The 19,041-nt window shown below is 42.2% G+C and overlaps 1 protein-coding gene and 1 long non-coding RNA gene across 12 annotated transcripts in view; one reads left to right on the forward strand and one right to left on the reverse strand.

The window, feature by feature from the left end:
- LOC140117323 (transcription factor 4) overlaps positions 1-19,041 on the reverse strand; it is a 366,241-nt gene that overhangs the window by 262,759 nt on the left and 84,441 nt on the right. For all 11 annotated transcript variants that reach the window (XM_072133987.1, XM_072133920.1, XM_072133958.1 and 8 more), the window contains exon 3: positions 6,162-6,223. In XM_072133987.1, the coding sequence (XP_071990088.1) occupies positions 6,162-6,223 (62 nt within the window). The remainder of the gene's footprint in view (positions 1-6,161; positions 6,224-19,041) is intronic.
- LOC140117365 (uncharacterized) overlaps positions 1-19,041 on the forward strand; it is a 136,003-nt gene that overhangs the window by 294 nt on the left and 116,668 nt on the right. The gene's annotated exons all lie outside the window — the stretch shown is intronic.

A 19,041-nucleotide genomic window follows, 5' to 3' on the forward strand; every position in this document is an offset into this window, starting at 1 on the left:
TGGCTTGAAAAAGGATCCTGAATAGGGTCTGAATCTATCTATCTACCCCATATCTAACTACCTACCTAATATCTATCTATCTCATATCAACCTACCTACCTAATATCTATCTATCTCATATCTACCTACCTACCTAATATCTATCTATCTCATATCTACCTACCTTTCTCCCATCCTCACCACCTTGTGTGGAGTCATATGATGTCACCATATAAGGGTCATGATACATTGTTGCAGCAGAAGCTTTGAGTAAATAGATATCAATTTTTGGTTTTATTATACAGGCAGTCCCCGGGTTACGTACAGGATAGGTTCTGTAGGTTTGTTCTTAAGTTGACTTTGTATGTAAGTCGAAACTGTATATTTTATATTTGTAATATCAGCCAAATTTTTTTGGGTCTCTGTGACAATTGGATTTGAAAAATGTTGGGTTGTCATAAGAACCAGGATTAACAATAAAGCTTCATTACAGACACCTGTGATAACTGTTATAGCTGATTATTGTAGCCTAAGGATAAAGTACAGTAAATTACCAACATTTATTATAATCATATATATAAACAGGGGGATCAGAAGCTAAAAGAGGAATGGATCCTGCCAGAGGGGGCACACACCAGTATGTCAGTGTGCTTGGTTTACAACCCTTCATCCTGGTGGTAGATTTTATCACATTCACAGATGATATCATTAAAGTTGGGTCTTAGAGGTGGGGTCTCTGTCTTGAGAATGAAGTCATATGCCCCCCATCTTACCAGCCAACAGAATGAAGGCATATCCATAGAAAATACCATAAGTGTCCTATGGATGAGAATAGGGGGCCCCTGGATGCCCATCGTATGGCTGCAGTGAATGGAGAGGAGACCGTGCATGCGCACTTCTCTCCAGTCACATCTATGAGACTTTTTTGGGATCTCTATTTTTAAGATGGATGGATGTTCCTCTATTTTAGGTCCCTGTACAAAATTCTCTGTACAAAAAATGACTGAATTTCTAGAGGACACATGGTCGCTGTGTCCAGCCGCAGGGTGCGGCCACAAATCATTTCCTCGGGTCGGGGAACCTTGTCTTACACCATGTTCCTCCTTGAGAACTTTAGGTCATTTACATTTTATTTATTAGTCTCCAAAACAAAAAATGGGCAGGGACGTAGCAAGGATTTAGTATTTCGCAACTTAAAGGTCACATTGGGCCGAGTGATTTTTATTTTTTTCAACCAAAATTTTGGGTTATACAAACAATACAATGTGACGGTGAATGGATCCCCAGCGCCACACACCTGTCCACAGGTTATATATGATATCAAGCACACGTGCAGTACCTGACACAACCTAAGGAATAGGGGGGCGCTGCTTTTTTAAAATAAATAGATACATTTTTCAGATTTTTGGCTGGAGTCAGTTACAGATCAGTTCCACAATGCTGACTGTATCCGTACGGGGTGGAGGACTTGCGTTCTCACCCGAGTTCTCTCGCATGAAGGAATTAAAAGCCCCTTAGGCTACATAAAAGAGCAGAAGCATAAATGTTTAACGCACTTTGAGCAGAGAACCAATAACATCGCTGTGATCTTGAATTCACCTTCTTAGATGCTAAAAAGTGAATAATAATAGAGAAGGGGCGGAGCTGTGACACCCTGTGCTGTACGGTCCAGTAACCTATAATATATAGAGGTTTCCTGTAATAAATTATAGGTCCCTGCAGGTCCTAGGGCTGTCCTACGGTATCCACAGGATACATGGGGGCAGATGTATCTTTTTTTTTTTTTTGCACCATGCGTTTTGCGTTTTTTTGGGGTATTTATATATTGTTTTTACTTTATGATTTGTTCTCGTGGCACAATGGGGGTCATTTATGTCCCCCCCCTTCTCTGAGCTCTTTTTGCGCCTGTTGTGAGTCTATTTTTTGCACCTCGTTGTCAAATGCAAGAGTTTTTTTTGCGGTTTATTAGGCTCAGATGTTAAAAAAGGTGCAATTTGTTGCGCAAATCCCACCATTGCCTTTCCTAAGCCTGGTCAGGGCTCATATAGGCGCAATAGTATAATAAATCGGACGCAAACATCTGAAAGGAGGCGCAATGTAATGACAAATTGGGGGCAACAACACACGGCGAATTGAGGCGTAACATTCCAAAAAAAGCGCAAAACAGCCATTACGCAGTAATTAAGAGGAAGAGAGGTTTGGGACACCCATTCTGTGATTGACGGGACACCCAAAAATAGGTAGAACAGGAGCTTGGGGCCCGGGTACTAGTGATCTTTCGGGCACCTATTGATTGGAGGAACAGAGGCTTGGGGCACCCATTATGTGATTGATGGGATGCCCAGAAATAGAACAGGAGCTTTGGGTCCGAGTACTAGTGATCTGGGGTTTGGAGCACCCATGCTAGTGGTTGATGGGGCACCCATGCTAGTGGTTGATAGGGCACCCATGTTAGTGTTGGTGGGGCACCCATGCTAGTGGTTGATGGGGCACCCATGCTAGTGGTTGATAGGGCACCCATGTTAGTGTTGGTGGGGCACCCATGCTAGTGGTTGATGGGGCACCCATGCTAGTGGTTGATGGGGCACCCATGTTAGTGTTGGTGGGGCACCCATGTTAGTGTTGGTGGTGCACCCATGCTAGTGGTTGATGGGGCACCCATGTTAGTGTTGGTGGGGCACCCATGCTAGTGGTTGATGGGGCACCCATGTTAGTGTTGGTGGGGCACCCATGCTAGTGGTTGATGCATCACCCATGCTAGTGGTTGATGGGGCACCCATGTTAGTGGTTGATGGGGCACCTAGAAATAGGAAAAACAAAAGCTTTGAACCTGCATACTATTGATCATCTATTAATAAGTGGAACAGAGGTTTGGGACACCCATACTAGTGATTTATGGGGCACCTAGAAATAAGAAGAACAGTAGTTTAAGACCCTCATTTTGGTGATCGGTGGGACATCTATCAATGCACTAACTGGAGCTTGGAAATGCCATTCTAGTGATTGAGGAGGAAGCCTGTGACCTGGGGAAACAGGTTTGGGATTATGTCACAACCAGTGATAGGAGGAATAAGCACTTCAGAACCAGATTCTAGGAGAAAATGATTGTCCTGTGATTGGTTCAGTACGTCAGGGAATGGGAAAACTCCTATTTTTAGACATAAAAACTACCCTGTGAATAAGTGGTAGACTTTGCATTGTGTTTCTTGGATCACAACCCATGGCAGAGCCCGTCAAACACAAGCGAACTGGTGTTCTAGTAGCAGCCATAGCAGCCCCTATGGGGCCCACAGTGTCAGGAGGCCCCAGCATCTATGGTATTGGGTGTGAGTATGCTCTTTGTGTGTGTATACTGTATTTGTAGATGTGTGTATACGCTGTATGTCTGTATATGGTATTGTATGTATGTATGTATATGTGATGTGTGATGTATGTGTGTATATATGATGTGTATATACTGTTTGTGATTGTAACTCACATGTGTGAGTATACAAATATGTAGATCTGTATATGTGTATATGTGTGTATACGCTGTATGTCTGTATATGGTATTGTATGTATGTATGTGTGTATATGTGATGTATGTGTGTATATATGATGTATGTGTGTATATATGATGTGGATATACTGATTGAGATTGTAACTCACATGTGTGAGTATACAAATATGCAGATTTTTTTAATGGGGATGGGGGACCCATTCAGAATACTGCTATGGGGCCCGCCCTCTTGTAGTTACATCCCAGTGATAGGGAACACAGGCTTTGGCTAACTTTTATAGTGTTTGGTGGGGCAAAGAGTGGACGAGACTCCAGTGACCTGTGGGGCATCCACATAGTTTGAACAGGGGCTTGGAGCTCCCGATTTAGTGCGTTTTGGATCGCAACCCATTGTACGTAGAGTATTTTTTGGCCGACCCCATCACATAACAGAAGTCTTTTTTGCATGGGCTCCAGTATCTTTCCAGTCTCGGCACAAGTTTGTTCCACTTGTGTCCTAGTTTGGGCACTTCCCATTTATTCTCCACATAGCACCAGTAGTGGTACCAGTGGGTCATTGTACAATGGGCTAAACCCACTAGTGTTCATTATAGCACGCAAAGTGAGTGGGCGTCCGCATTAGCACAAAGCCGTATTTCGTGCCCCCCTGATACACATGTATCATGTAATGGTGGCGTCGGGACTTCTAAGGTGGATCAGTAGCTGGAGCTGGAAAATGGGATTTGTCGGAGCGTTATATTGGGGCACACGGGATTCCTGGCTATTATAAACACGACTTATTGTATTCGTACGGCGCTATCCTGGCGCTTTCATGTGGGGCCGCACCTCCAGAAGATAAAGTGTATTATGGATGCACAGCTCTGCATGACTGATACTCCTGAATGCTACAACACAGATGTCACATCAATGAGATACGGCGTGGAGGGGTTTTTTTTTGTTTTTTTTTATTCTTACCAGTAAAAATGAGTGGGCAGGTATCAGATGCTATCACAAGATCAAAGGAAGTCATAACAGAAGCCAGACTTATGGTTTGACTCAAAGCAGCCATATGTCATGTGTGCCTTCAGGAAAACACAAGATACAGTCGTTTCACAATGACCCCCCGACGTTCTGCCCGGGCGAGCGCTGCTGCCGCTGCTGCTTTCCTTTTTTACGATTTCTGCTCCGCTGCTCCACTCCACGTCTACAACGTATATAGGGCTTATGCTGTATATACTTCCATCATGTCCCATTAATCCTGCCGGGCTCGCGTCCAACATTGCGGCTTGAAAGGGACGGAAGACGCGGAATTTCTTATAGATCTGTTGGATTTTTAATTTTTTTTTGTGCATCAGACAATTTCGTACAGATGGAGCTCAATTTATTGCAGCGATGGGGGAGATGTAGAAATGTGCGGTGTAATGTTATTTTCCGAAAATTTGAAAAATTAGTCCTGTCTGATCATTCGCCTTTTTCTGGAATGAAGTCACTTTTGATTAACCACGTAGACTCAGGCCTATAATCCGATGATGTCATTAGGGTCACCCTTGCGGATGCTTATGGATAGTTCGATGGATGTCCCTCATTGTGGTGGTTGTGGCTGTTGGATCCCTGACTGTCCTATGCAGTGTCCTAGCACCATCTGCTTGGCTCTGCTCCCATAATGGCCCTTTTATTTAAAGGACCAGTGCACACATCGCCAAAGTGTCCTTGTTCAACTCCTAAACTACATGGAACATAAAAGGTACTTGCCTTAAAGGAAATCTACTATTTGCTTTTATGCATTATGAACCAAACATACCTTGAGAATACGGTAGCGACACTGATGCAGAAACATATCTGGTTTATTCCCTGAATTGAGTGTTTTCGCTGAAAAAACAATTCATACATTATGATAATGAGGCTCTGTTGCTCCTGTGGTTGATCAGCAGCTCCTCTTACCCTAATTATGCACTGCTCCAGAGAATGCTGTAATCACTGTGTTGTTACTGACAGGCAGAAGTAATCAATCGCTGCACCACCCCCAGCTGCTGTGTATGAGTCATCCAGCTCAGGTTCAATAATCCTGTCTGGACAGTTTAGGAAGCTCCGTGTAATGTTTTTATCTATGGTAGGCTGAAGCAATTCAGCTTTCCCAAGGTCCTGAATTGTTTCTTGAGCAAAACCACTCGAATCAGGGATTAAACAAGAAATGTTTCTGCATCAGTATAGCTACAGCATTCTCAAGGGCAAGGGATGTTTGGTTCACAATGCAAATGGTAAATTTCCTTTAACAGGGAAGTGCCTGAACCTAATTAGTCCCTAAATAGCTAGTTTCCCTGTTGTCCTATTACTATGTTCCTCACCCTGGCTTTGTTGTTGTATGATTGGCTGTATTGACCTGACTTGAGCTGACCGTAAACAATAGCTCCCTGCCCTGACCTTTGACTGTACCTAGATCCTGCTTTAGAAAAATAGTAGGAAAACCCATCAGATTTATCCGAGAAACAGCTCCCCACCAGGATGTTTGAAGTATTGCGGCTCGGCCACATTCTCTGCAATCCCAGGCACAACCCATGGGTGGAGTATGTCCATTTCTGGACGCCAGGGGCCATGTTATAAAACAAGAATACACAAGATTTTGTAAATGAAATAAACATTAAGAATGGACACAATTCTTATACCATGATGAGTATGAGTGAGCGATGCGAATGTGGCTACTTACTCGGGACGGGCTCGGATGTGCGCCGCTCCCCCAGGTACCTGAGCTACTTCTGTCTTCTACATCTGAAAAAAAAAATATTAAAACTATTTAAAAAAAAAAATTAAAATCCAAAATCCAGCTTGTGACTTGATGTGCATTAGGTTTTCTTACAAGATGCATTTTTAAATTAAAGCTTCAGACTAATCTGCGCTCGGCGTTAATTAACAATCCCATTGAGGCCCTCTGTATTGATAGTAGACACCTGACCCGTCTACTTAGAGGAACTCATTGAAATTCACTGCTGAATTCTTCTGTGCCCCCAAGAAGCCAAAAGGTTCTGCAACAAGAGGCCGTAAATCCTTTAAGACTTAAAGGGGGAAAAAAAAACTTGCATAAAAGTTGTAGTCACAGTTTAGAACATTCATATAGAGAGAGTCCAATCCCCCATTCTGGGTAATACAGTAGGGAGCAATGGTGGACGTCTACCCCGCTAGGACCATGTAGGGACAATTACTTGTAGTCCATAGGATTATAGATACACCTGAATAATGCAGGACCGCAGTCTTAACCACTGGGCCACCTTGCTACAATGTAACTTAAAGGGGTTGTCCCACAAATTCTACAAGGTTACGGGATAGGTGTCCTATTATTGGTGATTCATAGACCCCAGCAGTCACAAAAATTGGGGTCCTGGTTTAGTAATGCCCATGTGTGACCACCAATCCATAAATTTCTATATTACCGCAGCCCCATGGCGTTGAATGGAGCAGTTGTCATGCACTTGCACTAAATGTTTTCGGACACCCTCCCTCCTTGAGATTTCTATGGGTCAGACACATATCCCCCATCCTGTTTGACAATCCCTTTAACCATTGCAACATTGACACTATTTATTGGAAATCCCTTTAATCTTCACCTCCTTCTCTCTGTACTATTCCACACGAGAGAGCATCTTTTCTTATACATTTATACTATGCCATTACTCTATTATTCCCTTGGGAAATAAATACATTGACAACTGGGTGTTACCCTACGGGGAGGTGTGTCTCTATATACTTTGACCCTGTTAGCGCTGTCAATGACAAGGACACAATCCTTCATCGACAGGTAACAATACTCAGACTGCCAGGAGGAATAACAGGAGGAACAAAAAGTTCTAATACAAGATACATACAAGATAAGTTCCATAGTTTTGTTCTTAAGTTGAATTTGTATGTAAGTCAAGATTATATATTTTATAGTTGTAGATCCGGACAAATTTTTTTTTTTTGTCACAGTGACAATTGAAGTTTCAAATTTTTTTGCGATAATGGGACCAAGGATTATGAATAAAGCTTCATTACAGACGCCTTACAGCTGATCATTGCAGCCTGGGACTACAGTAACATCCAGAGAGGTCACCAGAGGTCATAGGGGGCAGAGGGGACCGTCTGTAACTATGGGTTGTCTGTAAGGCCCCTTCCACACTTGCGTTGCAGATCACGTCAGAGTTTGATCAGGGTGCGATCAGGGTTTGGTCAGTGAAAAACGGACATTTTGCATCAGAGTGCAATCAGTTTTCAGTCAGAGTTTGTTCAGTGTCTCAGTTTTTCACGCGTTTTTTCAATGCAATTTCAATGCGTTTTTCATGCGCAGATAACGCATGTGTAATGGACTCAGGACTGAGCTCTATCTTTTCTATGACAATTGATGCGTGAAAACCGCATTGCACTTGCAAGTGTCTCAGAGTGCGATGCGTTTTTGATGCGTCTCCATAGACTTGTATGGTGAGTTTTTCACTCGCGTGATTTGCAAAAGTAGAGCATGTCGAGATTTAAACGCGCGTTAAAAAAAACGTTCGTGTGTGCGTGAAAAAAAATGCAAGTCTGAAAAGACCCATTGGTTACAATAGGTCAGAGTGCAATGCAAGTTCTGCGCGTCAAAAGCACAAGCCGAAAACGCGCGTGAAAAACGCAAGTGTGAAAGGGGCCTAGGGAGTTTTCTGTGCGTGCTTTTGACGTGCAGAACTTGCATTGCACTCTGACCCATTGTAATCAATGGGCTATTTCAGACTTGCATTTTCTTTCACGCACACGCGCGCGGTTTTTTTTTAACGCGCATTTAAATCTCGACATGCTCTACTTTTGCAAGTCACGCGCGTGAAAAACGCACCATACAAGTCTATGGAGATGCATCAAAAACACATTGCACTCTGAGACACATGCAAGTGCAATGCATTTGTCACGCATCAATTGTCATAGAAAAGATAGACCTGAGCTCTGAGTCCATTTCACACGCATTACCTGCGCATGAAAAACGCATTGAAATTGCATTGAAAACGCGCGTGAAAAACTGAGACACTGAACAAACTCTGATGGAAAACTGATTGCACTCTGAGGCAAAATGTGCGTTTTTCACTGACCAAAAACTGATCGCACCCTGATCAAACTCTGACGTGATCTGCAACGCAAGTGTGGAAGGGGCCTTAGACAGGTGTCCTTAAGTAGGACACTGTCTGTATTTAGTAAATCAGACAATTCATGACAGGTCGCCTCTAGGAATGGGGCATGCTAAAAACTAGTAAGAAGTCAATGAGAGAAAGAAGTTTCTCTATTTTTGTACAGGAAACAATAGACTTAGAAGATGGGAAATATACGAGTTGAATGGCGACTAAAGAAATAACAAAAAAAAAGTATTAAAATAAAATAAAATATAAATATCCCCAGCCCACTGCAGAGATAAAAATAATTAGCAGGACAAACTAGAACTACAACTTCATTGCATTATGGTGGCAGGGGGCGCTAGTGACCTTACACTGACCACGTGCCAAAAATTCACAGGTTCACACCCACACAGTCAGTGTAATCCCAGGATTTAAAGGGGAGTCACACTCAGTGATATAAACAGTACTAGATAATTACAATGGGGCACATTTACTAAGGACCTTGCGCCAGTTTTCTGTAGGACGTTGCATGTTCTTTCTAGTGGAAACTGCTTGTACAGGTATTTAAGAACGTCCGCACCTCATATGTGTCACACATGACCCTTTTGTGGCTCCGCTGCACTATTCCTCCTGCAACACAATTTTCTGCACTGAAGGGGGCGCTCCGGTGCTCAGTCGCACCATGTGCCAGATTGAACATGCGTGTCGCACGTCCCATGGTAAAGGTGCACCAAAAAAACAGTGGTGCAGTCTGCTGGAGCAGTGCAGGGGGCGCCAGATTCATGAAGAACCGGCACCAGAAATCCTGAATCTGGCGCCCCCTGCACACTACACAGGTAACTGCACTTAGTACACACTGCACTGTTCTTAGTAAATGTGCCCCAATATCTCTATAAACAGCATTCAAAACTGTATTCAGATATTTCTAGGGAGGAAAAGTAATAGAACAAACTACAGGGTCACACGCTTCTCTAGGGCTTGTAACATATTTCTTCATTACTGGGGGCGTGTGAAATAAAAATAAAATTCACTTTGTCTAAAGAAATCAACTTGAAGTGTGCGATGGGTACATGGGTATACATGTGTATATGGGTAATAAACAGTACTACTACTACTATCATGTATATATGGGCACAGCACAGTACTACTACTCCTATCCTGTATATATGAGCACAGCACTGTACTACTACTCCTATCCTGTATATATGGGCACAGCACTGTACTACTACTCCTATCCTGTATATATGGGCACAGCACAGTACTACTACTCCTATCCTGTATATATGGACACAGCACAGTACTACTACTACTATCATGTATATAGGGGTACAGCACAGTACTACTACTCCTATTCTGTGTATATGGGCACATCACAGTACTACTACTCCTATCCTGTATATATGGGCACAGCACAGTACTACTACTCCTATTCTGTGTATATGGGTACAAAACAGTACTACTACTCCTATCCTGTATATATGGGCACAGCACTGTACTACTACTCCTATCCTGTATATATGGGCACAGCACAGTACTACTACTCCTATCCTGTATATATGGACACAGCACAGTACTACTACTACTATCATGTATATATGGGCACAGCACAGTACTACTACTCCTATCCTGTATATATGTGTACAGCACAGTACTACTACTCCTATCCTGTATATATGGGCAAATCACAGTACTACTACTCCTATCCTGTATATATGGTTACAGCACAGTACTACTACTACTATCATGTATATAGGGGTACAGCACAGTACTACTACTCCTATTCTGTGTATATGGGCACAGCACAGTACTACTACTCCTATCCTGTATATATGGGCACAGCACAGTACTACTACTCCTATTCTGTGTATATGGGTACAAAACAGTACTACTACCTCTGTACAGGATTCAGAGTCCATCATTCAGCATTTAAAGAGCAAAGCCAAGCAAAGCCACACCCATCTGATAAGAAAATTAGTAACACCTTGTTGTCAATCTAGTCCAAACCAAATTCCAGAAAGAATATCCAGTGAAACCATAAATACAATTTTATTTTGGGAGGAATAAAAGTTTTTTCTGAAATATTGATATTGTATTGGTGGAGGTTTGTCCCTTCCATGATGAAATATTTTGCATATAATATACATATTGATGATTTCCTCCTTCCATAGGGCTGGGCTCACGGTCAGTCCTTGCACTGGTGTGTAGGTGCCAGTAGGTGCCAGGACTGGGAGGGGGTGTCCAGGGGTCAGGGAGGTGGATGTTTCCTTGTTCTTTGAAGATGGCGGCTTGTATTTTGTGCGTTTGCGATGGTGAAGGTTACAATTTTTGGCAGAAGAGGAAGTTGCACAAAACATATGAGGGAGAGAAGGAAAACTGAAAACAGACCTGGCTACATGTGGTGTGTGGCTACACAGGACTCGGCATTTCATGAAGCGGACGACCATCTTACAGTTTACTTCTGCTTCTAATGTGCAGCAAAGCAACAAATGTCCAACCCGTTCCTTCTGCGAAATGAGAAATAGGACAGGAGAGCCGCAACTCTACCTCAAAAATTATATTTAAAGGGATGGTTCACCTACACAACACTAAGGGGGACATTAATCCTAGTGGGTCTCAGGTTTTGCCTATTTTTGCGCCTGGATTGTTCTTCTTTGTGGCTTGTGATTTATGATGGATCTAGTTCTGCCTTAGTAAATGCGTTTTTGAATTGTCGCATGTCCGATTATTTTGCGCCAAATTTGTCTCTAATTTTTACCCTAGAAAGTAAATCTCATTTGTGACTAATAATGGAACGAGATTGAGAAAAAGTGACAGAACGTTCAGGGCTTCATCTCTGCACATAAAGGGGGACATTAATCATAGTCTGTTAGACTGTTTTAAGCGTCGTTTAGCACAAAAATCTGGCGCATCTCGTTAATTTGGCGCATTTATGTGCCATTTTCTGGCGCACGACAAAGTCCGGCACTTAGTGGTTCTGAGTCCCTGCGCCTTATCTGACATAGTGATTGCCTCCTATACAGATGTTTGCACGGGATCTATCACTAATTTGCGCCTAAAAAGGCACAAAATAGGCGCAGAAAATGCCCCTCCTCTGAGCAGCTGCACTTCCAAAAAACTTCCCTTTTCATTACTAAAAACATACATTTTAGGTTCCCAAATGAAGAATTCCCTCTATGCAACATGGAAAATACTTCGGAGCAGTTTTAAAATGTTAAATTTCTCCAGTGACGACTTCATCATTGTCTATGGGATCATCTCTGGGAGTGATTATTGTCTTATTGTACAGATCTGAGAATATTATCAGACGCCATTTACTGTAAATTATAATAAAAAAGGCAAAGACTCATTTCAGCAAGAATTTTTTTTTTTTTTCCATCTCTGTAACTTTTAGTCCCTGCAGTTACAGCACAATGATAGTTTTTGTGCAGAGATGACGCCCTGAACGTTCTGTCACCATGTCTCAGTCTCCTTTCATTATTAGTCACAAATGAGATCTAACAATTTGCGCCAAATTTGGCGCTAATTTAGGCTCAAATGAATCGGACACGAGACAATTCCAAAGTGCATTTACTAAGACAGAACCAGATCCATCATAGATCAGGAGCCAAAAAGGAGAACAAACCAGGCGCAAAAACAGGCGAACCTGAGACCCCCTATGATAAATGTCCCCCAAAGTCTCAGCTTGTTCAAGGTCCGGACCACATTGTGCAGGGACTAAAAGTTACAGGGTTGGAAGAAAAAAAATTCTTGCTGAAATGAGTCTACATCTGTATAGCAGCCGCTCACTATGTCAGATAAGGCGCAGGGACTCAGAACCACTAAGTGCCGGACCTTGGCTTGCACCCAAAAAAGTAGCAAATTAGAGACAAATTTATTAACTGCGTCAAAAAACTGCGCAAAAACTGCAAAAACAGTCTAAAAAACTATGATCAGTGTCCCCCCAAGTTCCTACTAAATTCTGATTGCATTACATCTAAGAAATTAAGTAACTTTGCCAATAAGTTTCTGTACCTTGACATAGAGTTACGTAATTGTGATTGACCGGGCTCAGGTGCCTCTAAATATGGGTTTTGGCATTTTTCATAAAAATTTTAAAAATTAGCACCCAAGATGCATAAAAAGCCCCGGCCAATATAAAACAGACATTTGGGGAATGTTAGTTATAAAGTTACTTGGGTGCTATGACTATCCGCATAAAATTTAGAACTTTGAAAATGAATAATTTTTAGACATTTTTACCAATTTCCGTTTCTTTCATAACTAAACACAAAAGATATCATCAAAATTTTTCTATTGATTTGAAGTACAACGTGTGACAAGAAGAAAATCTCAAAATCCCGTCAACCTGTCACACATAACAAAAGCACTTGGAGCTTCTTACTAAAGTAAGCAGCTCCTAGCGCTATCTCCGATGCAGCAGTGTTACCCTCCAATAACGCTAGCAAACACTGCTGCGCTGTACAATAGAAACTGCGGACTGCGCCCAAAGCTGTCCGGCATATTCATGAGGGGGAGGGGCATGACGCTCAGCAGTCACCACCGGCCTATGGAGTGGGCAGGGCGGTCCGGGGAAGTGGCAACGAAGAGGGCGCAAAAACACATGGCGAATTTCGGCGTAACATTCCAAAAAAAAAAATGCAAATTAGGCGCAAAACAGCACATACGCATCAAAAAGGCACAAAAGCACCAACAGAAGGAAAAGATAAATGACCCCCTCTGTTTTCCCGTATCACTCAACCTTTACCAAGCAATTTCCTATGCCTGGTGAGGACTGGAGTGTTTTTACACATTTTTTTGTGACTTTTTTGGCGCAAATCATGCAGCAACATCTGCCAGCGTGCGCAGTTGAAAGATGAATTTGACACTATGCAGGAAAACCAGTGCACCGTGAGTTTCTGAAAGTCGCAAAGAAGCCATAGAAAAATGAGCAAATAAAAAAAACAAACAAGAAATGGAAAGAAAAAAAGGTGCAAATAAAAAGATACATCTGCTCCATTGTACTGATGGTAGAAGAGTCAGACTGGCCCACCAGACAATCATGGGATCCCACGGTGGGCCCAACAATATGTCCCAGAGAACTAGTAAAAGATAATCCAACTCGGAGGTTATGTTGGAAGGATTTGGGAGGTTGGACTTTCAGGAATAATTTTATCTAGTTAGCTCAATGCTGATCCAATGAAGCTGTTTCCTAAAGGGACATGACATAATTTACTGTTACATCAACCAGGGGCGTAACCTGGAGAGGCAGGGCCTGTAGCAGACTTCTGAATGGGCCCCCCTGCACCCACTTTAAATATACATATTTCTATCTTCACACATTTATACATTTATGCACTGGTAAATATGCTGTACAATGTGCGGCATAATGGGGCTCATTTACTAAGGGTCCAAACGCCGCACTTTTGCAGGGTTTCCCCGAATATTTCTGTTTTACGCCGAATTGCCCTGGGTTTGTGGCGCATTGGCACCGGCTTTCCCCACGACAGAAATGGGGGCGTGGCAATCGGACAACCCGACGGATTCGGAAAAACCGCGGAATTTAAAAAACGATTTGTGTCGCAAGATCAAGCACTTACATGCACCAGGAAGAAGAAGGTGAACTCTGGTGGACCTCGGCGCAGCAGCGACACCTGCTGGATATCGGGCGCATGACCTTAGTGAATACAGGCAGAACCCGAATCCTGCCGGGATTATCTACCCCATTATCTATATTATAATGCACACCCTCCATTCTTTAGTGTGTAAGGTCGGATGCCGGGCCCCCTGGCACTATGGGCCCCAGGGCTACCGCTGTAGTTACGTCCCTGACATAAACAGTATAAACTGCATACTACATTCTGTGATCTGGAGGATGTAACGGAATATGATATATGAGCAATAAACCTAAACTGGACCCAAGGATAAAGGTATATAATCATTGTGAAACTACAACCCCCAGCAGGACAAGATAGTGTACACTGTAAGATCTAGGTAGCACTTCTATATTATAGACCATAACATCCATCATACGTTCCCCGGCAGAGGTCGCGACTATTTGTTTTCCCGTATTAGGACAGTCGACGTGCAAGGCTCATTCTATTAGTCTGTGCAGCATCAGCGAGTCGCCCTAATTAACAGTGACAGATAAAGCCATCTCTATGTCACTAACCAAATTAAAGATGGTTGACAAAGCGCAGAGAGATGATACATGGAGACCTCGCTAATTGGGGGCCGAGCTCTCATTACTCTTAGAGAAACCTTTACTGCACGGCAGAAAAAAACAACACAAAATACGACCAAAAGTGTAAAAATTCTACCAGCGCAAACTAACTATAACATTACACAATGCAAACATAGGAAGGAGTGTTTACTAATCTAACCCCAACCAAAGACCCCGAACCCCAAAACTCCACTTACTGGGGACCTCCCAGTTGATATTGAGCTGAGTCACGTAATTATTTTTTGTAATCATTTTGTTATGACTGCATAACATAAAGATATAATTACACATCTCACCAGGGACAATCCCTAACACTGGCTGCAGAGAGAACAGCAGTGTGAGGAAATGCTCCGAGTGCACGTGGAGAAGCTACAATCCTGGAATATATATATATATATATATATATATATATATACATTATGCATATGTGTCAGTCCTTCTGCTACTAACAACAATCACAAAGGTCCAATTACACAGTTCTTCAGGGACAGCATCTAAAACTGGCTGCAGAGGGCTAAGAGTTAAGCAGTGTGAGGACGTGCCTGCAGTACACTTAGTGAAGCTACAATTGCAGAATATAAGTCCATATAACACAGTCCTGCTGACAACATCCGCAAAGGTATGATTACACAACTCTCCAGGGATAATCCCTAACACTAGCTGTAGAGAGTACAGAGCAAGAGCAATGTGAGGAAATGTCCCCCAGTGCACTTGGGGAAGATACAATCCTGGGGATATAAATCCATATTTCACAGTCCTGCTGCTACTAACAACACCCATAAAGGTCTGATATCTTCAGGGACAATCCCTAACACTGGCTGCAGAGAGCACAGAGAACAGCAGTGCGAGGAAATGTGATAGATAGACAGCTAGATGGATAGATATTAGATAGAAAGGGCCACATTTATCACTTTTGTGCGCCTAAGTGTAGTAGTTGCGCCTAAATTCTGGCGCACTGTTTTGCCAGAATTATCACCAACTGTGACAAGGTAATTTCCTGCCTCTTATTAATCACTTTAGGCCACATGTATCACTCGTTTTTTCTGTTGTTTTTGCGCCTTTTCATTCAGGCGCACCGTTTTTGCGCCATTTTTGCGATTAAACGCCAAACTAGCCACACAGCACAAATAAGCAGCTTTCCCTCATCTATCTTACCAATCCAGATGTTTTGCTGCGCCTAATGATATTCATAACTTGCAACGTTTTCATTTAGGCGCAAAAACACTCCAGCCCGAAGGTGGCGTTAACTGAGAAGAAAGCACTGAGCCCCTGTGCAGAACAGCTCATGTCTAGCAGCAAAGCTCAACCAGACAGTAGAACAGATAATACACACACTACATACACTGCAGACACTAATACAGATAATACAGACATGAGATACTCTGCAGACAGGGGCTGCAGACTCTATTTACAGTTTATCACCTTCTATTTACAAAACATTCTGCAAACTTCTGAGCTCAGAGCAAGACATGACAGAACTTTGCACAAGTTTGCAGATTCTACAGACAAGTGTCCCCCATATAATTCTGGACAGTGTCACCAGTGTATCTGAGGGGAATACTGTGCAGAATTACAGGGGTGTAGCAGGAGACCAGCACTGGGGGACTTACATGTGATCCTGCTACAAGCTCCTCTCTGCTTCTCCCACAGCCCAGAATGAGATAACACTCACAGCAGCACCCAGGTGTGTGACACCCTGCACCCAGTGACCTCCCCAGCAGGGGCTTCTCCTGGAGGGGATCCCCCAGTGCTGGTCTCCTGCTGCACTCCTGTAATTCTGCACAGTATCCCCCTCAGATACACTGGTGATACTGTGCAGAATTACATGGGGGACACTTGTCTGTAGTATCTGCAAACTTCTGAAAACTTCTGCAAACATTCTGCAAAGTTCTGTCCTGTCTTGCTCTGAGCTCAGGAGTTTGCAGAATGTTTTGTAAATAGGTGATGAACTTTAAATAGAGTCTGCAGCTCCTGTCTGCAGAGTATCTAATGTCTGTATGATCAGTACTAGTGTCTGCAGAGCATCTCATGTCTGTATGATCAGTACTAGTGTCTGCAGAGCATCTAATGTCTGTATGATCTGTACTAGTGTCTGCAGAGTATCTAATGTCAGTATGATCAGTACTAGTGTCTGCAGAGTATCTAATGTCTGTATGATCTGTACTAGTGTCTGCAGAGTATCTAATGTCAGTATGATCAGTACTAGTGTCTGCAGAGCATCTCATGTCTGTATGATCAGTACTAGTGTCTGCAGAGTATCTCATGTCTGTATTATATGTTCCAGTGTCTGGCTGAGCTTTGCTGCTAGAAATGAGCTGTTCTGCAAAGGGGCTCAGTGCTTTCTTCTCAGATAACGCCACCTTCGGGCTGGAGTGTTTTTGCGCCCATTTTTGCGCCTAAATGAAAACGTTGCAAGTGATGAATATCATTAGGCGCATCAAAACATCTGGATTGGTAAGATAGATGAGGGAAAGCTGGTTATTTTTGCTGCGCGGCTAGTTTGGCGTTTAATCACAAAAATGGCACAAAAACGGTGCGCCCGAATGAAAAGGCGCAAAAACAACAGAAAAAACGAGTGATACATGTGGCTCCATATTCGCAGTCCTGCTGCTGCTGACAACATCCGCAAAGGTCTGATTACACATCTCTCCAGGGACAATCCCGTACACTGGTTGCAATGAGTACATAGCACAGCAGTGTGAAGAAATGCCCCCCAGTGCACTTGGAAAAGCTACAATCCTGGGGATATAAATCCATATTTCACAGTCCTGCAGCTACTAACAACATTGACAAAGGTCTGATTACACATCTCTTCAGGGACAATCCCTAGCACTGGCTGCAGAAAGCACAGAGCACAGCAGTGTGAGGAAATGTGATAGATAGACAGACAGCTAGATGGATAGATATTAGATAGAAAGTAGATATATTAATAGATATGAGATAGATAGATAGATATGATATAGATAGATAGATAGATATGATATAGATAGATAGATAGATAGATAGATAGATATGAGATAGATAGATAGATAGATAGATAGATATTAGATAGATAAGAGATAGATAGATAGATATGAGATCGATAGATAGATAGATATGAGATAGATAGATAGATAGATAGATAGATAGATAGATATGAGATAGATAGATATGAGATAGATAGATATGAGATAGATAGATAGATATGAGATAGATAGATATGAGATAGATATGAGATAGATAGATATGAGATAGATAGATATGAGATAGATATGAGATAGATAGATATGAGATAGATAGATAGATAGATATGAGAGAGATAGATAGATAGATATGAGATAGATAGATAGATATGAGATAGATAGATAGATAGATAGATAGATAGATAGATAGATAGATAGATAGATAGATAGATATGAGATAGATATAGATATGAGATAGATAGATATGAGATAGATAGATAGATAGATAGATAGATAGGAGATAGATAGATAGATAGGAGATAGATAGATAGATATGAGATAGATAGATAGATATGAGATAGATAGATAGATAGATAGATAGATAGATAGATAGATAGGAGATAGATAGATAGATAGATAGATAGATAGTTCCAGCTCTGCTTAATCTTTATATATATATATAATAACAGGAAAGTTAAAAATCTCCCAAGAAATATCTTGAGTTTTACATAGAAATCATCCAAGAGGCAAAAATATAAAATCAGGAATAAGATCCATACTTTCCGGCGTCGCTCTGGGAATTGTTTTATTAAACTGTAGTGTTTAAATCAGGAACAGCTCGCGAGCGGCTTTAAAGTGGCAGAAATCGACGACTTACTTGATAAACAGTTTATTGCGCTGGGCTCGGGGGATTATACACAAAGCATTAGATTTCTCTCCCCTCCGAGCGCCGGCAGCTGCCAGATATATACACCGGAGCTTCAATTGATTCTGTGAAAGCCACAAACAAGTCAAAATTGTATTTGAAGCAAACGTAGAGCGCGGCGTGTCAGACATCCGACCGTCTAATAAACAGGCCGAGGAGGGTTTGGAAGTTTCTTTTTTTTGGCTCCTTGTACAATAAATGACGCAATTGTATTTTATCTTTCTGAAAAACAAGTCCTTCAAGTCCGTCTACATAAAACACTTGTATCTTCCACCTGAAATTCAAGAGAATTTCCCCCTTAAAAAATATGGAATTCCTTAAGTCTTGTATGTTTAACTTGTGTCCACCCACCAGGGTCGGCTCCAGGTATCAGTAGGCCCCTGGGCGACATAGCCTCAGGGGGCCCCTTTGCA

Source organism: Engystomops pustulosus, chromosome 1 (genome assembly GCF_040894005.1).
Source record: "Engystomops pustulosus chromosome 1, aEngPut4.maternal, whole genome shotgun sequence".
Lineage (NCBI taxonomy): Eukaryota > Metazoa > Chordata > Amphibia > Anura > Leptodactylidae > Engystomops > Engystomops pustulosus.